The sequence below is a fragment of the Rana temporaria genome, chromosome 1, assembly GCF_905171775.1.
Source record: "Rana temporaria chromosome 1, aRanTem1.1, whole genome shotgun sequence".
NCBI lineage: Eukaryota > Metazoa > Chordata > Amphibia > Anura > Ranidae > Rana > Rana temporaria.
This window is the reverse complement of record NC_053489.1, coordinates 400,144,191-400,170,323: the sequence shown is the minus strand read 5'-3', so window position 1 is coordinate 400,170,323 and position 26,133 is coordinate 400,144,191. Positions and strand designations below refer to the sequence as shown.

Sequence of the window (26,133 nt, the reverse complement as noted above, 5' to 3'; positions counted from 1 at the left end):
CAGTTAGTGAGTGGAATGCTTTTTGATGGGTTTGACTAACCAGGAGGCGATGGTACGGAAAGTAGCTGCTTGACGTCTGCTCCCGTGAGGGATAACCATGAGGGAATCCGTCTTCCTAAAGGGAGTTGTAGCCGTAAGGTAACTGGTGATAGTTGTTTTGACATCCAAGGCATAAGGCTCACCTTGCTCATTAGTGAAGGATGGAAGGATGATGTCTTGGTTATAATGAAAGGAGGTGGCTACCTTCGGTATGAATTGGTCTGAAGGCCTCAGTACCACTCTGCAGGGCCATCTTAAGAGCATCATGGGCCCCTGGGCAAAGTAATGCTATGGGGCCCCTACAAGCCTGCCCCAATTTACGCACCTACTCTCAAGAATGAAAGTACAATGGGCCTGATCCACAAAAGGGATACGCCGGCGTATCTACTGATACGCCGTCGTATCCCTGTTTCTATCTATGCGACTGATCCACAGAATCAGTTTCGCATAGATAGGCAGAAGATCCAACATGTGTAATGGACTTACACTGTCGGATCTTAGGATGCAGTACCGCGGCCGCCGCTGGGGGCATTTCTCGTCGAAATCCAGCGTCGGGTATGCAAATTTCAAGATCCACAAAGCTTTTTCCCTTCGTTTTTTTTCCGTAAGTGTTAGTTTGCCGTCGCAAAATTAGGGCTGCTTTTACAAAGTGTAAACTTAGTACACCTTGTAAAAGTATACCCCTCTATCCTGCGTCGCTGTAAAAAAAAAAATTTCCCGCCGCAACAATTTTTGTTTTTTTTACGCCCGTCGCGATTCTCAAAACCCGGCGCAACGTAAATCCGCGCAAAGCACGTCGGGAAAATAACGTCGGGAGCATGTGCAGTACGTCCGGCGTGGGAGCGCGCCTAATTTAAATGGGACATGCCCCATTAGATTGGGCACCCCTTGCGCCGGACGGATTTAAGTTACACCGCTGAAAATTTCTAGGTAAGTGCTTTGTGGACCGGGCACTTAGGTAGAGATTTTGCGGCGGTGTAACTTAAATGGCAAAAGTTAAGTTACGGCCGGTTTTTGTGGATCTGGCCCAATATTCCTACTTTACAGCGTGTCACTTGCTACTGTCCCCTGCCACCAGATTCAGCGTGTCACTTGCCACCGTCACCTGCCACCAGACTCAGCGTGTCACTTGCCACGGTCACCTGCCTCCAGATTTAGCGTGTCACTTGCCACCAGATTCAGTGTGTCACTTGCCACGTCACCTGCCACCAGATTCAGCGTGTCACTTGCCACCGTCACCTGCCACCAGATTCAGTGTGTCACTTGCCACGTCACCTGCCACCAGATTCAGCGTGTCACTTGCCACCGTCACCTGCCACCAGATTCAGCGTGTCACTTGACACCGTCACCTGCCTCCAGATTTAGCGTGTCACTTGCCACCATCACCTGCCACCAGATTCAGTGTGTCACTTGCCACGTCACCTGCCACCAGATTCAGCTGGTCACTTGCCACCGTCACCAGATTCAGCGTGTCACTTGCCACTGTCGCCTGCCTCCAGCTTTATCGTGTCACTTGCCACCATCACCTGCCACCTGATTCAGTGTGTCACTTGTCACCGTCACCTGCCACCAGATTCAGTGTGTCACTTGCCACCGTCACCTGCCACCAGATTCAGTGTGTCACTTGCCACCGTCACCTGCCACCAGATTCAGCGTGTCACTTGCTACTGTCCCCCGCCACCAGATTAAGCATGTCACTTGCCACCGTCACCTGCCTCCAGATTCAGCGTGTCGCTTGCCACCGTCACCTGTCATCAAATTCAGTGTGTCATTTTCTACTGTCCCCTGCTACCAGATTCAGCGTGTCATTTGCCACCGTCACCTGCCACCAGATTAAGCATGTCTCTTGCCACCGTCACCTGTCATCAAATTCAGCGTGTCACTTGCCACTGGTTCCTTGTCACCAGATTCAGTGTGTCACTTGCCACGTCGCCTGTCACCAGATGCAGATTGTCACTTGCCAAGTCACCTACCACACGTTACGGTTTGTCACTTGACACATGTTGCGGATTGTCACTTACCACGTCACCTGCCACAAGTTGCGGATTGACACTTGCCACGTCACCTGCCACATGTTGCGGATTGTCACTTGCCATATCACCTTCCACATGTTACGGATTGTCACTTGCCACATCACCTGCCACACATTTCGGATTGTCACTTGCCACATGTTGCGGATTGTCACTTACCACGTCACCTGCCACATGTTGCAGATTGTCACTTGTCACATCACCTGCCACGCGTTACGGATTGTCACTTGCCACACGTTACGGAATGTCACTTGCCACATGTTGCCACATGGGGAGCTGACAGTTAAGATGGGGGTCTGACAGAGAGGAGGGAGGTCTGGCAGGGAGGAGAGGGGGTCTGGCAGAGAGGAGAGGGGGGCTGGCAGAGAGGAGAGGGGGTCTGGCAGAGAGGAGAGGAGGTCTGGCAGAGAGGAGGGGGGGGTCTGGCAGAGAGGAGGGGGGGGTCTGGCAGAGAGGAGGGGGTCCTGGCAGAGAGGAGGGGGGTCCTGGCAGAGGGGAGGGGGGTCTGGCAGAGAGGAGGGGGGTCTGGAAGAGAGAAGGAGGGTCTGGCAGAGGAGGGGGGTCTGGCAGAAATGAGGGGGGTCTGGCAGAGAGGAGGGGGGTCTGGCAGAGAGAAGGGATCGTCTGGCAGAGAGGAGGGGGGAAAAGTGATTGTCACCGGCGCAAAAATAAGTTCTAAATAATACTATATTGACCTGCTGCAGTGCTGTATAAACCTTCTATGAGGTTTAGGTGAAAAAATTAAAAAGGTGTTGGTACTGCGCTGGTATAATAATGTGATATCAAAAAAAAAATTATTATTTTTTAGAAAAAATTTTTTTTTTTTTTTTTTTTTTTTTTTTAGTTTACCCCAAAAATGTTTTTTTTTTTTTCTATTTGACCCCTATAGTGATATAGTGCTAGATCCAGTACAGTGATGTACGTGATGGGTCACTATAGAAACAGCTCTTGTGAACATATGTACTAGCGTGATGCTATGTGCATATGCTGTGCCATCAAAAATAAATAAATAAATAAATAAATAAATAAATATGGCTACCCCAAATGATGTGCTTGTGAAACAATATTCCAAAGTGCTATAAGTGAGTCTATAAACTATTATGAATATACATGCACAAGTGTGCGAACATATAAATAATGAATAATATTATTAATATATAAAAATAATAATAAGGTGCGTTGGTGCCAAAAATTCGTTTTTCACAATTCATGTGCATTCATGCTGCAACACGTCCCCAATTATGGGTAAGCGCCAGTTCACAAATTCCAGAGAGGAGAGGAGGGGGGTCTGGCAGAGAGGAGGAGGGTCTGGCAGAGAGGAGGGGGGGGTCTTGCAAAGGAGGGGGGGTCTGGCAGAGAGAAGGGGGGGTCTGGCAGAGGAGGGGGGGTCTGGCAGAGGAGGGGGGGTCTGGCAGAGGAGGGGGGGTCTGGCAGAGAGGAGGGGGGGTCTGGCAGAGGAGGGGGGTCTGGCAGAGAGGAGGGGGGTCTGGCAGAGAGGAGGGGGGTCTGGCAGAGAGAAGGGGGGTCTGGCAGAGAGGAGAGGAGGTCTGGCAGAGAGGATGGGGGGTCTGGCAGAGAGGAGAGGAGGTCTGGCAGAGAGGAGGGGGGTCTGGCAGAGAGGAGGAGGGTCTGACAGAGAGGAGGGGGGGGTCTGGCAGAGGAGGGGGGTCTGGGCAGAGAGGAGGGGGGTCTGCCAGAGAGGAGGGGGGGTCTGGCAGAGGAGGGGGGTCTGACAGAGAGGAGGAGGGTCTGGCAGAGAGGAGGGGGGGGTCTGGCAGAGGAGGGGGGGTCTGCCAGAGAGGAGGAGGGTCTGGCAGAGGAGGGGGGGTCTGGCAGAGAGGAGGAGGGTCTGGCAGAGAGGAGGGGTGGTCTGGCAGAGGAGGGGGGGTTTGGCAGAGAGCAGGAGGGTCTGGCAGAGAGGAGGGGGGTCTGGCCCAGACCCGCTTTACCAATGATTGGGGGGGGGGGGGGCTCAACAGCACCAACTACAGCTTCTTCCGGGTGTCATCTAACACCGTCCCCCCCCCGTGCACCACCCCGCTGCCGCTTGCCACTACTGCATTGATCCATCATCCACCTAGATCGGAGCTGGCCCAGATGGGGCCCCATGAGCACTTGGACCCCCGGGCCGTGCCCAGGGGTGCCCGCTTAATAAGACGGCCCTGCCACTCTATCAGGGATGAAAACTAAGAAGGGTTCAGTAGCCATAAAGTGCTTGTATTTTTGACACTCTCCTTGCTGATGTAATTGGAAAGACAGTTTCAGAGTTAAGTTCCACAGTGAAACTGATTCAAATGGAACAAAAGGAGGATTGGAAAAGGCCTTAAATACTACTGAGAGGTCCCATGCAGGAAAAGTTGTTTTTTTGGGAGGTCTGATCTTCAGGCAAGCTTTCAGGAATTGAATAACCAGGGGGATGTAGTACCCATCTAGTACCCGTCTTGGCAGAAAGGGTGGATACCTGAACCTTTAGGGTACTCGAGCTTAGACCCTTGTCAATGCCTGACTGAAGGAATTCTAGAATTTGAGTTATTTCTGGCAAGACAGGGTTCCATTCCTTCTGTTGTGCCATTGAGAAGAACTTCTCCCAGATCCTTGTGTAGGTGGTATTAGTGTTAATCTTTCTGGCTTGCATTAGGGTTGATATTACTTCTTGAGAGCATCCTTGTTCCCTCAGCCTAACCCTCTCAAGTTCCATGCTGTTAAGTGCAACTTCTCTGGAGCTGGATGGAAGAATTTACCTTGATATAGGAGATCCGCCGTTATCGGGAGAGGAATTGGAGGTTGAATGCTGAGCTGTAACAGGGTCGTGAACCATTGCCTCCTCGGCCAGAATGGAATTACCGCTATCACTGTAGTTGAGGATCTCCGAAGCCTGGACAGGAACCTTGCGATTAGGGGAGTTGGAGGAAAAATGTACCCCAGCTCGAAATTCCACGGGTGGACTAAGCAGTCTGTTTCCTCGGCTGATGGGAAGGACGCTCTTGACAGGAACCTCTGACATTTGGTGTTCGCAGGTGTGGCTGCTAGGTCGATCTCTGGCACTCCCCAAGTCTTCGTAAGAAGGGAAAAGGCATGGTGGTTCAGAGACCATTCGTTGTTCGAGAGAGTCGGCCAACATATTTTGTGCTGCCGGGACATATACTGCCCTCAGATCCGCCAGATGTACTTGGGCCCATTCTAAGATGGGGCGAACTTCTTCCATAGCGTGCAAATCCTGGTACCACCTTGTTTCTGGATATAGGTCACTGCTACTCTGTTGTCCATCCAGATAAGGACACTCTTCCCCTCTAGGAGTGGTGCGAATGCTATGAGAGCCTGAAAGGCTGTTCTGAGCTCTAATATATTTTATACTATGCCCTGAGCTTGGAAGTGCCACTGGCCTTGGGCTGCTTGGTCCAGATAATGTGCTCTCCATCCCCTCTGGCTGGCATCCGATGTTACTACTTCTGGGCTTGGGGGAACTATTGGTGTCATGTACCAGGTGTGACCAGAACTGTGTGGCTAGCAACAGAGGAACACCAAACACATATAAGTGAAAATATAATTTTTTATTTAGGTAAGTGAATAATATAAATACAACCACCTTCAATATGACACAGTGCAACAAACCAACCAACAGACAGAGACCCACAAATAACAACATACAGATATGTACATTAAATGGGAAATGCCAGATTCATAAACAATAGCCAGGCCAGGGTCATACACAGCAGATCGGCAGATGGACAAAGGGATATTCCAGAAGCATAAACGTTAGCCAGGCCAAGGTCATACACAGGGAGATCAGCAGATGGGGTAAGTAACACAGGACAGGGAGAGGATGGATGGTCAGGACAGGGAGACAGGATCAGGAACTCAGGTAGCAGATTTCAGGAACAGGTTCAGATAATCAGGCAGCAGGTACAGATCAGGGCACGAGGACGATACCAGGGCAAGGTATGTTTGCACTTGCCGGGTATTTATAGGAATACCTGTAATTGGCCTCAAGTCACACCTGAGCGCAAAAGGTGCTGTCTGCTCCACACTGCCAGAATCCATCCGCTGGTGGACGCCAGTACTGCGGCCCAAGGATGACAACACCAGCAGGGAGAAGTTCCCCTGACAGTTCAAAACTGCCAGGAGACACCTGCTGGTGGACCTCAGTACTGTATGCCAAATGATAGATATTACCAGCGGATGGAACCTTTCCTGACAATTGGTCTGAATTTCCTGAGGTTGACCGAGTGTGTCCACCACCATATTGTTTGCTTCACCCATTTGGGGATGTGAATGGTCTGGAGTATTGATACTCCATTCCATTGCCTGAGAAAGGAGTTCTGCAGCACTCTCATGTGCCACTGGGACCACTGTACCATGGGTATGGTCGCAGACATAGATTCCAGAACACTGAGGCAGTCTCTGGCCGGTAGACGTCTGGATGACAACAGATTCCGCATCTTCTGGATTAGGGGCCTTACCTTTTCTTGAGGAAGCTGTACCCTGTTCAATTTGGTATCCAATTCTGCTCCCAGGAACATCATGACTTGCGTGGGCTGTAGATTGCTCTTTTTCCAGTTGACTAGCCAGCCAAAGTCTTGAAGAGTCGTGAGTAAGATTTTCTGATGATGGAGCAAGGTCTCCCGATCTTCTGCTAAAAGCAGAATATCGTCCAGGTAATGATGTATTCGCAACCCCTTCTCCCTGAGGAGTGCGATCAGGGGTAGGAGAACTTTGGAAAAACATCCTGGGCGCTGAAGAGATGCCGAATGGGAGGCACCGAAACTGGAAATGATACTGGTTGAGAAGCTGAGAAACTTTTGGAAGGCGGGATGAATCGGGACGTGAAGATAGGCGTCCGATAAATCTACCGATAGCATCCAGTCTCCCACGTTAACTGCCAGCAGTATGGACTGGAGGCTCTCCATCTTGAAGGCCTCTATCTTGACTTTTTGTTGAGCTTCTTTAAATCCAAGACTGGTCGTAGGTCCCCTGTCTTTTTTTCGTAACAAAAATAAAGGGGGATAGAACCCCCTCCCTTTTTGGTGTAATGGGGCCTCCTATGATCGCTCCCTTTTGTTTTAACTCTGTCACGTAACTAGGTGAAGTCTAAAGTGACGAGGTCAGCCTCTCTTGAATCTCCGGCCCTGGTCCCGCTGAGAGTGGAGACAGGAGAAACCAAGGGCCCGGGGAGACACGAGTGCCTGCAGATGAAACTCTGGAAGCCTGCAGCAGATGATGCGAATCTTGAAAGGCAGTAAGTCGCAGCAGGTCTCAGGGATGGAGTCGCAGATACCCGGGAAGCAGAGTAGAGCCAAACAGAAGCGTAGTCACATGGATAGCCGGGTTCAGCAACAGACGGGCAGCAAAGTGCAAAGTCATCAGGCAGAAACAAGGTCAAGTAGGGAGCTGAGATCAGGAACTGATAATCAGAGGTGTAGCGAAATCCAATAGCAGGGTCAGGAAAAGCCGAGGTTTGGTAACAGGAGTCATGCAGGTACACATAGGATACAGAGACCGGAATAGCTAAGATCCGTCAGCACTAGGCTGGGATCAGTGAGCCCCTTAAATAGGCTGTCTGGCACCAAGGGGACGCGCGGGTGCGCTCCCGTGAACGTGTGCGCTCCTCCGTGCATGCAAATTGTTGCATCTGCTGTACATTGAGTTCCGTGTGCGCATATGCGTGCGCGTGTGCGCCCGGAGTGCTCTGACAGTTCTCTTACACTCTGTTACGTATTGTAGTAGTAACTTTCTCTTGTCTGGGGAAGATGGTATCTTGGTTGGCTGAAAGACATTCCCTGGCAATCTGCCTATGAATTTTCATTTGTGGCCGAGTTTGATTATGGATAATGTCCATGGATCCTTTATGTGACTTGACCAAATCTGAGCAAACCTCCTGAGTCTGGCGCCCACCTGAGTTGGGTGGGCGGGCAAACCCTCAAAAGGACTTCTGCTGTTCCCCCACCAGGGTTGTCTTGGACTTCTGCACTCTCAAAAAGGAGGACTTAGTATTTTTCCAGTCCCTCTTGAATTCCCTGCCGGCACAATAGGATCTTGCTTCCCTGTACCTGTCAGGGAGATTGTGTCTGTAAGCGGGGCCTTTCTGGGACTTGGGTCTCCTATCAGAGGGGATTAGCCCCAGCTTCCCTCCCGTAACTTTAGAGATGGCTGAAATCCAACTTAGAGCCAAACAGATTTGACTCATCATATGGAATTTTACACCAATTTGATTTTGATGCAGCATCAGCTATCCAAGGCTTCAGCCATAAGGCCCTTCTTGCCATCACTGAGGATAGCCTTGCTCTTGCTGAGGATCTAATGATGTTGACCGAGGCCCCTGCTATGAAGTCGCCTGCCAATTTAATTTACTGTAAAGAGGAAAAAATTTTTTCCTGGTCAGTTACATCTAGAAGGGATCTCTCAATGTTAGCTGTCCACCCTGAGATGGCTTTAGCCACTGCTGCCGTGGTGATAGCTGGCCTACAAGCGCCTCCTGCCGTGCAGTATGCCTTCTTCAATTCTAGATCGATTTTACGATCAAGTACGTCCCGAAAAGGTAACTGCGTCCTCGAACGGTAGAGTGATGTGTCTGGCCAGGCGCATTAAGGATGAGTCGACGACGGGTGCGTTAATCAGGGCATCGACCTTGGACTCTTTTAAGGGGTACATCTTGGCCAGCTGATTACTAAGACTAGGCCGCTTATCGGACCTTTCCCATTCATCCTTTATGAGATCTTCCAGTTTGTTGATAAAGGGAAAGCATTTGGGTTCCCTCTTTAATTCTGGGAAATATTTCCGAAACTTTTGAGGTTCCTCCTTATCCTCTTCACCGCCAATTGCTTCCTTTACTGATCGAGCAAAAGGCTCAACCAGGCAAAAGTCAAACCCTGTCGACACCTCTTGATCTTCATTCTCAGAGGGGATCTCTGAGACTTGGGCATGATGGTAGGTTGCCGGAGATGTGTTTGGGGTAGGTCTGTCCACTAAAGGGGCAGTTGTCTCCCGCTTCTTGGGTTCGGTCTTTGACGACACTGAGAAGAAGGGGTTTATCTCCAGGGCGTACCTGCAACTATTGGCACCCTTACAAGCACCCGATGTTCTTCCTTGTAGAGGGAAATGAGAGATCGATATAGGACCAATAGATGGGGAGCAATGGGAGCAGATATTGAGTACAGGGCCTTTGGTTTCGGTCTCAGCTGCCCAAAGACTGTCGCATTTGTTTATTCTTCATAGAGTCTATCGAACTCCAGTACAATTGCACCAATGGGGTAGGCGTGATTCATCCATTTGTCCCAAATGTCAGGCACACCCAGGTGACCTCATTCACATGCTGTGGAGGTGCCCCAAACTAGTGAGGTACTGGAATGCTGTGGTCAAAATCATTAACTCTACCTATCAGGTCCAGTTGCCGACAAGCCCACTGGTATGCTTGTTGGGGGGTATTGATGAGGACCTGTACCTGCCTCCTGTGTACACTGCCTTGCTTAGACTACTGTATTTGGCACAAAAGCTTATAGCGAGATATTGGCTGTCTGCCCGGGTTCCGTCGAGCCGACAGTGGATACGGGAGGTCAATAGAATTCTTATTAGAGAAAAGAACACGTACTTGCATAGAAAGGCACCACACAAATTTGATACCATATGGCAGGGGTGGCTGGGTTCCCCGGAAGTGGCCCCCCCACAACTGGTTCTTGACAGATTATTGCTTGGTTGAGGGCCTGGAGGAATGCAAAGGTGGGATGGGATCATCTCCCTAAAACTGTGAGTCGAGGAGCTAATGAGATATATGGGTTAACAGACAAGGTACCTTTGGCGGCAGGCTGGGTTGATTTCCCCCCCCCCCCCCTTTTTTTTTCTTCTTTTTCTTTTTTTTTTTTATCTGTTCCCTAATATTTGATCTTTACTTTCATTGTCGTTTATCTGCCTTATATATTTTTCTCAGGCTTGTTGCGCCTACAGGAGGAATGCCAGGTTTATGGAACTATTGCTTTAGCACCGTCACTGAGAATATGTATCATTCATAGGCTATGGGTTTGACTACTTATGTACTGTGATGGTTCTTATCTCCTTTTGGTAGCCTATTGTGTTGTATATTCCTGGTATTCTGTACTGCTACTGTATTTCTTTTTCATTTTTTTTTTCAAATAAAAACTTTTCTGATTAAAAAAAAAAGGGGCAGTTGTCTCCATTATTAAATCCCGCACTGACTCCCTTATGAGTTCTGTAGCCACCCTTGTGTCCGATTCCTTCTCCTTGGTTGCCTCATTGAAGCACGAGCAGCAGGCTAATTTACCTGGCAAGGCTGGGGCACTGCATACCCAGCAAGCATTTGCTGCGGGGAGGGTATGGTAGCTCCGGTGGCGGTGTGATGAAGGTGACCGTCTGTGGTGAGACCGACTGTGACGGGAGCAGCTGTGACGTGGTCGGCTATGCCTTGATTGGTGGTATCGGGAGGACAATCTTGAACGGCTTCTGCAGGACTTTCTGCTTGAGGCATGGCTTGATCTTCCTCTGTGCTGGGAAGTCGCGTCACTTGACCTGATAGGGCTGCCAGAAACGCAGCGTTAGTGGTCGGGCTCTCTTTTTTTGTCTCTTCAGTACTTACCTAGTTGGACAGTCTCTTACCTAGTCTGCTGATGGTGGTCTGCGAGGGCAGTGGTCTCCATGAATGGTGCAGGAGAAGGCAGTCTGGAGGGGAAATTGAAAGGAAAATAAATGACAGGGCAGACTGGAGTCAGGTGTCAGGTATAGGGGGAAGGAGACTTACCTGAATACTCAGTAATCTTATTTAAAATCACAGCTTCTTCCTCTATGTGCCCCAAGCTGCAGAGCAGCAGCTTGGGGCACATAGAGGAAGAAGCTGTGATTTTAAATCTGGCGCCGCCGTTGCGGTGTAAATTACGCACGCATGCGCAGAAGCGTCCCAGCCATCCCCGCGCCATCTTGGAGAAGGACAGAGAGTACTGCCGACATCATCATCCTGCTGCGCACATGCGTAGAACGGAGGCAGAGACGCAGCGGCTATGGAAACCTGCACAGGTGGCCGTGGGACAGCAAGGCTCAGCAAGCCTACGATAAAAAAGTAAGTTGAAAGGGAAGTGGAGATAAAGGCACAGGACAGAAGTGCGAAAAAAAAGTGGGACCACTGCAAAAAAATGAAGCTTCTTTAAAGCTTACTTATGGCAGTAAAATTCCTCCAGATGCCCCTGAGACCACCAGAATGGGGTTTCCCTCCATAGAAGCTACTTTAGAGACTTACAAGAGGGCCTTCCAAACAGGAGAGGCTTGAACCTGCTGGGGCGAGTGCGGTAAGGGGCCTGCTGATGTCCATCCAATCTGTCAGGTGAGGATAAAAAAAGAGAATGCAGCGTGGTGTCTCCCCTTCAAATTTATAGTTAACCAATCCTGTCAGGTTGTGGGGGCGGAGTCACAACCCAGTGTGTGCTGCAATGAATGCATCAGGAAAATAGGTTTTCTTCCCTCCGGTGGTGGGATTGGTGTAAACAGCAGGACTTGTATGCACCTGCCTCTTCCTGAGCTTCCCTGCAGGACAGCTGCAGTGTATAAAAATAAATACTGCGCAGGTCTAAACAATCATAAATGGTGTGAAACCACTTAGATTGGATCAAAAACAGTGAAAAATAAAAAATGAAAAATTAAATAAAATAAAAAAATATAAAACAAAAAGCTGCTGCAGCTCAAAATGTCAGATAAACATAAATTGCAAATAATAGTGGTAAAAGCTGCGCTGCGATGTGAGAAAATCAATATAACAGTCAAATTATAATGTGTGTGATGCACACAAAACACTAGTGCAATCTGAAAAAACAAGCGAAGGTGCAAAGTCCATATGAATGGATGTATCTCAGGGAAAATCAAGATGACAGAAAGTTCTCCGAGTGTGTGAAAGGTATCCAAATATTATCCAGTGAATCTGTATAGCAGATGAAAGTATCCTCCACCGTTAAATCCTAACTGCTTACCACAATGATAAGTTAATCAAGCATGTAACCGTAATTGCCAGATCCAGGATTCCAGGATATATTTTCACCTTATCTCTGTTTCACATATCAGACTATTCACTCTCCATAGTGTGACCCAAAAGAGAAAAGGCATACACTTTGGCTTAAAGTTGTGTAGTAAACCCCCGAAGGAGCTGCTTTTGTTTGTTCAGTCCTAGCAATGTTAATAATGGAATAACTCCACAGGAACACACAACACAGTTCTTCTTGTAGTTTACTGTAAACAATGACCACATAAGCATCCAGCATGCATGAGTCGAGATCTCCACCATTTGTTGAGCTGCAGTGCAGGTTGTGTGTCAGATCCCAACTCGCTCCTGCTTCCCTCCCCCCTCCCTCCTGCAGTAGCAGATTGGATCCAATCATGGGCAAGTGACACAAAGTTCCCTAAAGGAACGCAGTACAATGCAAGCGAATGGGGACAGATGGGCTCTGAACTACAATACCCAGGTTTTAATGTGATACAAGGAAGAGTAGAACACAGCATTTTTCCAGGCAAAATTACAAAAGACAGGGCAAACCAGTGCAGGGAATGGAACAGTAAAGACCTACGGCTGGGTCCGTGCATTGCAGAGCTGAGAAACTGGGCCTGAGAGAGAGAGCCTGAAAATTGAGCCACAGAAAGATCTCTTGCTGAACTGGGACCAAAGCTAGAGAAACCTGTTGCTATACCAGTGAGAGACTGAGCCTTGTGAGGACCTGTCTACCTGTACCAGCATCTGGCAAGAACTACAAGGCACTCATGTCACTGTGCTGTTGCACCACCTGTTCACTTTACCAGAGGCTCTGAGCTTGAGATGCATGATAGTGTAAGTCCCTTTTCAATTTTTTTTTCCCATCAAAAAAGCTTTTATTGAGCAAAACAGCATTACACATGGTATACAGAAGGCGTAACGTTACAATATGAATCAAATGATCTCAAGCAGGGTGTAAACATGAGCCTATCGACAAAGAATAAAACACATTGAATACAGCAATGCATACATTTAAACATCTAGGAACCGGTTGAGGGTGAGTTTAACCACTTATCCCATATTTTCCCATATTTGGCCGGGCAGCCCCTGTGAGAATAAACCAGTTTTTTGTATGGAAGTACATTGTTGACCTCCGCCAGCCAATGGGAGAACTCAGGGGGGCCCGAGCGCATCCACACTCGCGCTATAACCTTCCGGGCTACAAACAGTGTCTCGTGTAGGAAGACCTTTATGAATTTATTCATTTCTGCATCTGGGAATATACCCAGCAGGCATGGCTTTGGCTGCAGGGTTATGGGGGATCCCATCTTGTCATGGAGGAACCTCACCACCTGTTCCCAGAAAGCCTGGATCTTAACACACTGCCAAATCAGGTGGAAGAAGGTTCCTGCCTCATGGTCACAAGTCCCTTTTCAATTTAAGGGTACTTCTTGTTATATATACCTGTCATTTTTTATGATGGTCAACATCCAAAAGTGTTAACACTATTAACATGGACCATTGATCCCAAAACACCCATACTTCAAAGTGGTAGTCCATTATATATGTTAAGCAGACAGTCCTACCTAAATGTAGCAGGTGCTGGACTACAGAAACATGGAGAATGAGACATTTCCCTCTTTACAATCAGTTTACTTTCATTTTTCTGCCGTTATGCTGAATGTTACACTATCCCCTCCAGTCAGCAGAGCGAGAATTATAGCCAGGAAAGCCTATGGACTTCTATGCAGAACGCTGAGGATCTTGGGAATTGTAATCTGAAGCATCAATCACAGAATGGAACATATGAGGAAAGGGAGTGGTAGAAAAGCTTTTACCAGCCTGTACTGGAAACATTTTCCTCATTGCAGCAGGGGAACAGAGGTGTACACATTGGTTCTGGTATACACAGATCATCCACGGGAAGGGTAAGCAGAGCCAGAGACTGAGATCTGAGGGGGAAGACACCTGGGGCAGCACAGCACAGACCAGGCTTCTGCCTGCCCCTTCTGTTCCTGACCTGCTCATCTGTAAAAAGGGTGGAGGGTTGGGATTTTAAATGAGATGCGTTTTTAGCAGTATGCGATTAAGTAAATATATGGAAAATATTAAAAATGTTTCCATAATGACCAGGCTCAAAAATACCAACCAAAGAAGCACTAAACCAAATTAGTCTGTCTAACTGTATGTAATTAAAACAGAGGTTTAGTTGCAGTTATTTGCAAATACCTGGGAAGCTGCAGGCCAAGCGTCAAGGCACTCTGTGTAACTGCAGTCCTAACTATGATTTATAAAGCCTCCTAAGGAGGAGCACACGTGTGCTAATCAATAGACAGGGGGCAGATGGTAACCTAGACCTGCCCCTATCTATAGCTGGTCTGGCAAATGAGAGCACTGGAAAGACAAAAAACAGGGGTGAAACCAATACATGCCTACCAAACCAAAATACCACCAAACTAGGTGCGGAGTCAGTAACAGAGGACCACATCAAACTGGGTCAGCTAGTCAAAAAATGACAATGCATGAATTAACTATTGGTGGAGGCACTCTGTTTCACTCCTGAAAAACTAATCTCCATCCCTGTATAATGTTAAAAAAGTGGAATGGGGTTGGGACTTTGTGTGAGGCATGTGGTATACACTACCACAGGCCTCCATCCCTGTAAAGGTGTAAAAAGGATGGAGGGTTGGGACTTTAAAATGAGATGCGTTTTTAGCAGTATGCGATTAAGTAGATATATGGAAAATATAAAAAATGTTTCCATAATGACCAGGCTCACAGGAGCACCTGTGATCCTCCTTAGGAGGCTTTATAAATCATAGTTAGGACTGCAGCTACACAGAGTGCCTTGACGCTTGGCCTGCAGCTTCCCAGGTATTTGAAAATAACTGCAACTAAACCTCTGTTTTAATTACATACAGTTAGACAGACTAATTTGGTTTAGTGCTTCTTTGGTTGGTATTTTTGAGCCTGCTCATTATGGAAACATTTTTAATATTTTCCATATATTTACTTAATCGCATACTGCTAAAAACGCATCTCATTTAATGTCCCAACCCTCCATCCTTTTTACACCTTTACAGGGATGGAGACCTGTGGTAGTGTATACCACATGCCTCACACAAAGTCCCAACCCCATTCCACTTTTTTGATCCGCTCATCTGTTACTGACTCCAGTCTGGACCTGACCACACATCTGCTTATGCTATTGTACTTGATTTGATCGCCAGTTGCTGACCCGTCTGATCTGGGACAACTATAGCCAGGAAAGTCTATGGACTTCTATGCAGAACGCTGAGGATCATGGAAATTGTAATCTGAAACATCAATCAAAGAATGGGACATATAGACCTTTACAATACATTTCCCATATGAGGAAGGGGAGTGGTGGAAAATCTTTTACCAGACTGTACTGGAAATCGCTTCCTCATTGCAGCAGGGGAACCAAGATGTGCACATAGGTCCTGGAAACACAGATCATCCATGGGGAGGCTGATCAGAGCCAGAGACTGAGACCTAAGGGCAGGGGCGGACTGACAACTCATGGGGCCCCCGGGCAATAGAAGATTATGGGGCCCCTGGGCTTACAGATGGCCACCACACCAGGAGGCAGTGCAGAGGCAGGGCAGCTAAAATCTCGGGATTTTCACATCAAAAGCATGTCGGTTTTGGACATATCAGGGACAGATGTAAAGAAAACATAGATTTTTACATACTGTTCCTGGTTTTACTGAGCCTGGCAACCCTGATGGGGCCCCCTAGTGGCATTGGGCCCTCGGGCAGTGCCCGAGTGACTCAATGGTCAGTCCGCCCCTGCCTAAGGGTGAAGACACCCGGAGCAGTAGAGCACAGATAGCAACGATCACCCAGATGTAGAATACATGGTGGGTAACACTTTCCACACAGCAAGCAGGCATAAGGTTAGAAGGAGATGTAGATGCTCTTTATATTTCCTGCCATATGTGCCATGTGACTTCATCCAGTCCAAGTATGCCCACAGTTGTGAGATCATCATGTCAGGTGCCGTAAAAAAGTGTGCACATAAGCACCACATATGCCGCCGTCTAGGGTACTTGATGAGAGTTGTAGTAAATGGAATGTCAACACAACAGGTGTCTTTTCTGTGCTTTTTATTACCCAGCTGGGTAAAAATGATTAAACAGTAGAGAGGTGAAGGGATAGCAAATAGGAGACAGTAGATCCAGGTATAACTGAACACGGGAAACAGTCCTGCTCCCAACGACACTTTACTTCGCCACTCCAGCCAGAGTGGGTATAGCGCACCTGGACAGGCCTTTCTTACAAGCCTGGTAGCCAGAATGTCACTCGAACATAGGGTTAAGTCTCTGCCACAGACCCTCCTAGAAGATTGGAGACAATTATGGTCCGGAATCCTTTCCTAGTAGATTCAGCACCCGGATCTCCTTCGGGTAGTTTTGTCAGTCAGTAGCTAACAGGCGATCAACATCCAGCCTGTCAGAACTCAGGTGGTCCCCGATGAATGGACAGGCCCCTCCTGGGACACCAGCCTTGTGCTGGGTATCTCCCGGACGGACTCCACACCGGTCGGCTTCCTCCAATTGGACGGACAGCTCGGGACCCCTTCCAGATTGGGGACCCAGTCGACTACTGGGCCCACACAGTGGATCAATCACTCCGGGCCAACGTGGTCCCGGAACCAGGAACACTGTTACCCACGCACACCCCGTGCAGGAGGGCCATATGCGGGGGTGTTGTGGAATGGCTACCCCAATGGTGGGCGCCACACAAGGAAGAACCTTGTGGTAATGGTGTCTGTCCCCTTTATTCCCCTCCCCAGCATGCACAGCGGAGAGACCAATTCCACAGGCTGCTAAGGAGTAGCACTCAGAGCACTTGACCACACTGCTGCCACCTGCCGTCCGGGGGTGACTGGAGTCCCCGGCCAGAAAGTCAGCCCACAGCACAGCCAAGCTAGAGCAGAGACCCAAATTTAACGATCAGATGAACTCAGAGCTAACTTTTTCTCTGAATCCTTCCCCTAAATTTAACAAAGCACTGGCTCTGAAAATAGCCAGGCGCTACAATTATAAACAGGGCACTGGAGGCATAGCTGCAGGGGGAACCTATGGCCTGAAGCTACCCACACTTCCGAAATGCCAGGAGAAAGGTGGGCACCAGCAAAAATGATGAAAATTCTACAACCAAGAGAAAAGGATGAGAACATCTAAAAGATAAGCATAGTACTCTATGGTCATAGGCTCCCCGTCCTTCCTTCAGTGGTTAAACATATGAAGCAGTCTGCTGGAGGATATCAACCATCATCGAATGGAGGTTATGCGTGTTCTGTTTGTGGCAGATATATACTATTTTTATACACATAATGGCCCAGATTCAGGTAGAATTGCGCAATATTTGCGTGGGCAAAGAGCAAATTTTTTTCTCTGCGCCCACGCAAATATTGCGCTTTGCCCGCGATTCACGGAGCAGTTGCTCCGTAAATTGCACGGGCAATATGCTAAACAGCCGGGCGCAAGGCTGCCTAATGTAAATGATCCCGCCGGGGGCGGGAATCATTTAAATTAGGCGTGCTCCCGCGCCGAGCGAACAGCGCATGCTCCGTCGGGAAACTTTCCCGACGTGCATTGCGGCAAATGACGTCGCAAGGACGTCATTTGCTTCTAAGTGAACGTGAATGGCGTCCAGCGCCATTCACGGTTCACTTACGTAAACGACGTGAAATTTAAATTTCACGGGCGGGAGGCGCAGCTATACTTTAGCATTGGCTGCGCCTGCTATTAGCAGGAGCAGCCTTATGCTAAAGGCGCCGTACGGAAACTCCGTACCTTGCGTACGCAGGGCCCGCGCAACTTTTGTGAATCGGTGGTAGTATGCAATTTGCATACTATACGCCGATCACAAAGGCCGCGCCCCCTAGCGGCCAACGCAAGAATGCAGCCTGGGATGTGAAGGCATAAGGAGGCTTATGTTTGTCACATCCTAGGCTGCAGTCGGTGTAACGAGGTTCCTGAATCAGGAGCACTCGTTACACCGGAGCAAGTAAGCACTTGCGCCGCGCAACTATGGTTGCGCGGGCGCAAGTGCTTCTTGAATCTGGGCCAATAATTACATGTTTGCACATTTTATTTAATTTACCTAGTTAATTGTGGGGTTGATTTACTAAAACGGGAGAGTGCAAAATCTGGTGCAGGTGTGCATGGTAGCCAATCAGCATCTAACTTCAGCTTGGTCAACTAAACTTTGACAAAAAATAAACAGGAAGCTGATTGGTTTCTATGCAAAGCTGCACAAGATTTTGCACTCTCCCGTTTTAATAAATCAACCCCTGTTTGCCTATGTAGGCTTTTCCTCTTCTGATCATGCAAACAGACAGGGACAGCAGTGCACACTGGATATCACCTTGGGCAAGAAGGAAGTCGTAGTCTTCATCATTGGCTTTTCCCTATACAAAAACAAAAAATTGTTATTTGAAAATAAGGCTGCCAGGTTAGACACTCACCTAGTAGAGGTATACCACCTTGACATTAGAGAGAGGAATGAACTCAAGCATAGTTTGTTATAGTAGATGTAAACTTAACCAATACAATCCCATATAAGCTTTAACATGATAATTTTATTTGGAAAGCTTTTTTTATTTTTTTATTGCTAGTTTTTGTGAAAATAACAGTTGGTGATACTGATAAAGAGGTCCTTGTTTGGGCACATTGTGTTATAGGGGGATAACGCTTTGTTCCTGTCTTTAAAGTATTACTAAACCCAGGACACTGTATTCACTATATCTGGTCTCCCACAGTACACAGAATATGGCAATGCAATAATTTTAGTAAATATAAACTGCTAAATACCCTTTTTTTCCCATCAGCAGTTAGAGCAGTCTTGTGACTCCTACCAGTGGCTGGTTAAATCTTGTAGGGGAAGTTTTCATTCTGCTCTGACTGTCCTATAAGTCTGCAGTAACCCTGACCCTCTGTCTGGACCAGTACTAAATTGTCCCTGTGCTGATCACATGCACTCTCCCAAGAAACAAAAAAAAAAACTATAGCATTACACGCCAAACTGAGCATGTGTAGCTTGTCCCCTAGCCTCTGTTCTATCTGGAAATGGTTTGGGGATTGTGGAAGAAGGAGAGGAACAAAGAAAATATCTGTAGTATCAAACCGCCTTTAAACACAAGGCAAAGAATTAACGGCGCTCCGCCAGGGCCGTCACCGACCCCTTAGGTTCCACAGTGAGTATAACAAGCATGCGTCACTGTATATACAGACTGATTTTACTACTGTGGGTTTAGTAGCACTTTAAATCACCTTTCAAGGTTCAATGAAATGGTCCCCTTGCATAGTTTCACATTCTAAACAAACTAATTTATTTGACTGGCATAATAAAACAAAGGTTTACATTTTCTGAATGAAGTAAACCCCAAACTTTTTTTACAGAAGCCTTTATGTCACGATTCCTTAGACTGTATATTAATGGGTTAAGGAAAGGAATAATTACAGTGTAAAACACAGCAATAACTTTGTCTTGCTCTGGACTGTAGTCAGATGAAGGTCTAAGGTACATAAATATGATAGTTCCATAAAATAAAGTTACAACTGTTAGATGAGACGCACAAGTAGAAAAAGCTTTCTTAGGCCCATTGGAAGAACGGATTTTTAAAACAGATCTTATTATGCATAAGTAAGACAACAGGATTACAAACAGAGAAGAAAGCTCAATAAAGCCTACAAAAGAGAAGAGGATTATTTCATTAAGTCTTGTGTCACCACAAGAAGTCTCAATTAGCGCAATTACGTCACAGTAAAAATGTTGAATGTACTGTCGTTGCTCACAAAAATCCAGATGAAGGAATGAGAAGCAAGTCTGGATTAAGCCATTGAGAAAGCCACCCACATAGGAAAGTAGTAGTAGGATCATGAGGATCTGCTTGTTAATGATATATATGTATGTCAATGGGTGGCAAATGGCTACAAATCTGTCATAAGACATGGCAGCCAGAAGAAGGCACTCACTCCCTCCAAATCCAGCATAAGTGACCATCTGAATAGCACATCCAGCTAAAGATATTGACCTTTCATCTGACACAAAATCCATTAGCATCCTTATTGTGACAGATGAAGAGTAGCAGATGTCAATGAACGATAACTGGCGTAAGAAACTATACATAGGAGTATAAAGCTGTTTATCACAACTGATGAGTATTATAAGTGCTGAATTCTGGAACACTGTCATGGTGTAAATGGTAAAGAACAAAACAAACAATGCCAATTTTAATTTGGGGCTTTCTGTTAACCCAGCAAGCAGGAACTCTGTGACAGCAGTTCTGTTCTGTAAACCCATTATTGTTAGGAGAAAGACCAGATTGCATGTATCATTCCTCTCATACGTTATATTATCCAAGTGTTTGCAAACCACAAAGTCCTTGGGTAAATAAATGTTATTAGAAAAAAAAAGTAAAATTCATCTGTTACTATTTAATAAAAATGATGCATTATTTGGAAGAAAAAAATAATGTTCAAGGGTCTCAAGCTTTTGGGAAAAATAAAACATGACTCGGAGACAAATTCTTCTGTTTGTGACGTTTAGACAGCATCCTTTACACAATGCATTTTGTTCCAACATTCAGTTCGCCTTTAGGCAGAAGTTGCTCCCACCTGCTGGAAAACATTTGTAGTTGAATTTAACGTTCTATTACAGCTCATATAAAAAGACAAGTATAATTAAAATAGAATATACTACCTATCAACTAGCTAATTTCACTTCAGAAAATCATTTATGAAGTTAACATTTTTATAATGTTTTCTCTTTTTCACAGCAGGGACACGGATGGCAATACATCGGAATTATATTAGACAGAGGAAAAAGCAGTGGATGAGTTCTGGAATGGCAATTCAAGGGGTAAGGTTTGCATAGACACTGTGACTGTCCTAGGTTGACATTGTTTGATTATGCAATTTCAACATGTGCACTTTCTAGGGAAAGAGTAATATTAAGGTCCCATCATCTGTTGCTGTTTTCTGCAAGTTGGATGTCTGAACAAATGACAGTAATACCTCTGATTTTCCACTGCTACTTTTTTTTAAATGACAGCATAAATGTAAACTATTTATACTTTGGGAATTTATTCATGAGTTTTTCTTATCACAAAAGGAATTTATTTTGAAGGGCAAAGGATTAAAGGGCAGTAAAAAAAAAAAGAACATAAAACATTGATTGATTGAGGTGTTTCTACAAATAACAATACATTGTGAATAAGAGCTGCGTGATTCTGGGAAAAATGAGACTCACGATTTTTTTGCCTAGAATAAAGATCACGATTCTCACGGCGTAACATCATCGTAACATTATACAAAAAATTGGGCTAACTTTACTGTTTTTTTTTATTTTTTAAATTCATTAAATTATATTTTTTTCCCACAAAATTGCATTTGAAAGACCGCTGTGCAAATACAGTGTGGAATAAAATATTGCAATAACCGCCATTTTATTCTCTAGGATCTCTGCTAAAAACATATATAATGTTTGAGGGTTCTAAGTAATTTTCGAGCAAAAAATAATAATTTTAACTTGAAACCAACAAATGTTGGAAAAAGGCTTAGGCCCGGATTCACAGACACTTACGCTGACGTATCTTGAGATACGCAGCGTAAGTGAACAGATGCACCGTCGTATCTATGCGTCTGATTCTTAGTAGAAGATACGCCTGAAATGTGGCTCCATCCGACCAACGTAAGTTTCCTACGCCGTCGTATCTTGGGCGCATATTTACGCTGGCCGCAAGGGGTGCGTCGAATATGCAAATGACCAAGATACGCCGTTTCACGAACGTACTTGCGCCCCTCGCATGAGTATACGCCGTTTACGTAACGCGTACATCCGGCGTAAAGATAAACACCTATAGGGAGGCGCAACCCATGCAAAGGTATGGACGACGGAACAGCCGTTATATTTGACGTCGTTTACGTAAGTTGTACGTGAATGGGGCGTGAAAGATCGCAAGGAAGGAAGAATTGCGATCTCGATTCTTAACCACTTCCCTACCGGGCCTATTCTGGCACTTCTCTCCTTCATGTAAAAATCATATTTTTTTGCTAGAAAATTACTCAGAACCCCCAAACATTATATATATATATATATATATATATATATATATATATATATATATATATATATATATATAAAACGGAAAATGTATTATCAAATACTTACCGTAAGTTAACAGTGTTAAATAAATTTATTTTCTTGCCTCAGCATTTTGCCCGCCTGGGTGTGTTTGGCGAGTTATTTCCCACATGTATGCTGCCATGGAGCATGTCAGGGAAATGGAAAATTTATTATCAAATACTTACCGTAATTTTACTTTTCTGATAGGCTCCATGGCAGCAGGAGTCCCTCCCAATGCTTGCAGTAGGCTAGTTACGAAACACGGCTGAGAGCCCACAGCTGAAATTTATAGGGAGGGGTCCTAATGGGCAGTTATGGAGGCGGGGCCAACCCACATGTATGCTGCCATGGAGCCTATCAGGAAAGGAAAATTACGGTAAGTATTTGATAATAAATTTTCAGTTTTCCTGACATGCTCCATGGCAGCATACGTGTAGGAAATAACTCGCCAAACACACCCGGGCGGGCAAAATGCTGAGGCAAGAAAATACATTCATTTAACACTGTCAACTGACAGCACTTGTAAACCAAAATTCAGGGATGATAAAGCAGCCGGTTCAACACAATAGTGAGAAACAAAAGTATTAATAGACGACCACGAAGCCGCTCTGCATATAACTTCAGGTGCGACATGACGTGAGGCTGCCCAAGAAGTCGAAATGCTTCGGGTTGAGTGGGCAGTCACTGCCTCTGGAGGAGCCAAGCCCTTGCCTTTGTATGCCCTTTGGATGGTCTGAACTATCCAAGCTGCAATGGATCTGATTGAGGCCCATTTTCCTTTGTTCTTTCCGTGAAGAAGAATGAAAAGAAAGTCAGTTTGTCTGAAAGATTCTGTCATTTCCAGGTATTGACTTAATGTGTGACACACAACAAGAGGATGAACATTTTGATCTTCAGATGTCCCAAAAGTGGGCAGTACAATTTCCTGATTTTCATGAAAAATGGATGTAACTTTAGGATTTGAACACGGCATGGGAATTAATACTGCTCTATCTGGAAAGAAGGTCAAGAATGGTTCTTTTGAACCCAGGTTTCTGATATCAGAGACTGTTTTAGCTGAAGTGACCACTACTAGAAAGACGATCTTGAGAGTAAGATCCTTAGCTGATAGAGGTTTATCTGGATCAGTGCTGATTGTGGTAAGATAGTCCAGGACAAGAGGCAGGTCCCATTTGGGGAACCTCGGTTTTCTCTGGGGTCTAAGCCGGATGGCACCCTTGAAGAACTGGCGAACCAAGGAATGATTGGCCCAAGAGATTCCAGTAAATGCAGAGATGGCTGAGATTTGCACTCGGAGGGAACTGATTGCTAAAGGCAAGTCCAAACCTGTTCGTAAAAAACTAAGTATATCTTGGACCTCTGGGGAACTGCAAGGGTTAGCTCTGGAAGACATATGATCTGTAAATTTTGACCAGATACGCTCGTAAACTTTGTTAGCGCTATTTCTTCTAGCGTTAAGAAGAGTTGAAATGTCTTCTTCTGGACATCCTAAGGCATCAAGCCTTCCCCTCTCAAGAACCACACCCTGAGGTGTAGATGAGCTGGACATGGGTGCAACGTTGTGCCTTGAGAGAGGAGATCCGGTCTGAGAGGAAGAGGGATTGAGTCCCGGTAACTGAGAAGCGTTAGAAGAGAAAACCATGGCCTGTTGGGCCAAAATGGAATCACTGCTAGGATTTCTACATCCTCTGATCCGAGTCGGCGAAGAAACTGAAGAAGTACAGGTACTGGTGGAAAGGCATACGCTTTGCTGAATTTCCATCGATCTGTGAGAGCGCCTATCCCATAGGCTTGGGGATCCCGGAACCTTAAATAATACTTGGTCAATTTGTGGTTGCATGGAGACGCAAACAGATCCACTTCTGGAGACACTCCCAGTGTTAGAAGCCAATTGAACACTTATATGTGTAGAGTCCATTCGTTGTTCTTCATTTGGATTCGTGATAGAAAGTCTGCTTGAACATTCTGGACCCCCGGAATGTACATTGCCGAGATGTTGGCTAGGTTCTTCTGGGCCCAATTCATAATTGGCTCCACCTTCCGGAGTAAGGACCAGCTGCGGGTTCCACCCTGCTTCCTTATGTAAGCAACAGTGGTTGTGTTGTCCAGCCTGAGCATCACAGAGGAGTCCATTATTAGATGGCGGAAGGATATGAGCGCCTGAAAGGCAGCTCGCAGCTCCAGTATGTTGGATACAGTTCCTTGAGAAGGTGTGCTCCACTTGCCCTGAGCTATTTCTGACAGGCAATGAGCGCCCCAGCCCTGATTGCTGGCATCCGAGGTTATTGTAACCCAAGTGATAGGACGGATCGAATGCAGAGATTCTGCCCCTGAAGCCACCACAGAAGAGACTCTCATGGGTTGAGTGAGCATGATGCGTTGACTCTTGCTGGGGGAGTCCCATTGCTGGAGAAACCCTTTTTAGAATGGGCGAGTGTGCCACTGAGCCCACTTCACCATAGGAATGGTGGCTGCCATTTTGCCAATTACCTTCAAACATTGAAGAGCAGATAGGTGTGGAGCAGCAAGTGTTGCGCGGATCCTGTCCCGGATTGTTGCAATCTTCTCTTCGAGCAATTAAATGGTGCCTTCTATTGTGTTGAAGAGGGCACCTAGAAACACCAGAGATTGTGTTGGAACAAGATCACTGTCAGAGAGCTAACCTGGTCAGCTGCCGAACGGCACACATGCGCGGTGGAACAGCGCTTCGGCGCATGCCTGTGTGTGAACGGCGCGCGCATGCGCAGTCTGGTGGCATGGCGGACGCACGAGCGCACACACATGCGCGCACACCCGTGAACCAATCAGAGGCCTGACCTGCCTACTTAAGCCAGCCCCAGTCCCATGACGGGTTGCTGGTTTGTTGTCAGCTCCTGCTACTGAACTTCCTGTACCTGTGCCTGAACTTGTTTGACCCGGATTGCCTCGACGACTCTGCTCTCTCTCTTGAACCTGACCCCTGGCTCGCCCCCTTGGATTTGCTGCTGTCTCCAACCCCTGACCTCTGGCTTGTACCTTGGACTTGTGACCTTCTCCAGCCCTTGACCTTCTGCTTGCATCCCGGATCCGCCTACAGTCTTAGCCCTTGAAACCTGCTCTCTCAGTTTGTCTGAACTGTCTCAATACCTGATCCATGGCCTGTCTCCAGTGATCTCTCACCTGCTAAGCTTCCTGACCAGCACCATCTATAAAGCTTCAGATACTTTGCTGGTACCGGTGCCTCTTTGCGCCATCCCCCCTCTGTCTCACCTCCAGGGAGCTGAGTGCGCCAAGTCGCAAAGGTGAGACGCCCTCAGCATCTCAGCCTCGGTGAGTACATATCTGCCAGTACAAACCAGCCAAACCAGCCAGATGTCTGAGGCCAACAAGGCGCGCTCGCCTTTCGAGACCCTCTGCCAGCAGGTCTCCGCACTTACTGAAGCAGTGCAAAAGTTGCAAGAAGGGTACATGCAGATTGATGGCCGCCTTCAGCAATTAGCCAGATCACCTGGACCTTCAGCTCCACCCGTGGTGCCTCCCACTGGAGCTTCGGCCTCTCAGACCCCCGCAAGCCCGGCCGTAGTGGTGACTCACCCCGAACCTAGGGTCCCCACACCTGAGCGACCTCGGTGAGTACATACCTGACAGTACAAACCAGCCAGATGTCTGAGGTCGACAGGGTGCGCTCGCCTTTCAAGACCCTCTGCCAGCAGGTCTCCGCACTTACTGAAGCAGTGCAAAAGTTGCAAGAAGGGTACATGCAGATTGATGGCCGCCTTCAGCAATTAGCCGGATCACCTGGACCTTCAGCTCCACCCCTGGTGCCTCCCACTGGAGCTTCGGCCTCTCAGACCCCCGCAAGCCCGGTCGTAGTGGTGACTCACCCCGAACCTAGGGTCCCCACACCTGAGCGATTTGCAGGTGATTGCAAGAAGTACCGGGCCTTCAAGAATGCCTGCTCTTTATACC

The 26,133-nt window shown here is 47.0% G+C and overlaps 1 protein-coding gene across 1 annotated transcript; it reads right to left on the bottom strand.

Moving 5' to 3' along the window:
* Positions 1–8,585: 8,585 nt before the first annotated feature.
* LOC120930675 (olfactory receptor 1020-like) lies at positions 8,586–25,370 on the bottom strand. Its single transcript, XM_040341853.1, has 6 exons — positions 25,345–25,370; positions 25,201–25,255; positions 19,420–20,349; positions 18,424–18,466; positions 10,674–10,736; positions 8,586–9,151 (listed from the first exon to the last, which is right to left on the bottom strand). Exons 1-6 carry the CDS (start codon positions 25,368–25,370, stop codon positions 8,586–8,588), a joined length of 1,683 nt encoding a protein of 560 aa, XP_040197787.1.
* Between the last annotated feature and the right edge of the window lie 763 nt (positions 25,371–26,133).

What these genes read in the sequence shown, in the direction of transcription:
- LOC120930675 (XM_040341853.1), bottom strand. Translation starts at nt 25,370, where the DNA reads ATGGTGCTGGTCAGGAAGCTTAGCAG. An exon ending in CTGGTCAGGAAGCTTAGCAG is followed by an intron (nt 25,256 to 25,344) that starts GTGAGAGATCAC and finishes CTAAGACTGTAG; the next exon opens with GCGGATCCGGGATGCAAGCA. An exon ending in GTTTACTTCATTCAGAAAAT is followed by an intron (nt 18,467 to 19,419) that starts GTAAACCTTTGT and finishes GTTTTTGTATAG; the next exon opens with GGAAAAGCCAATGATGAAGA.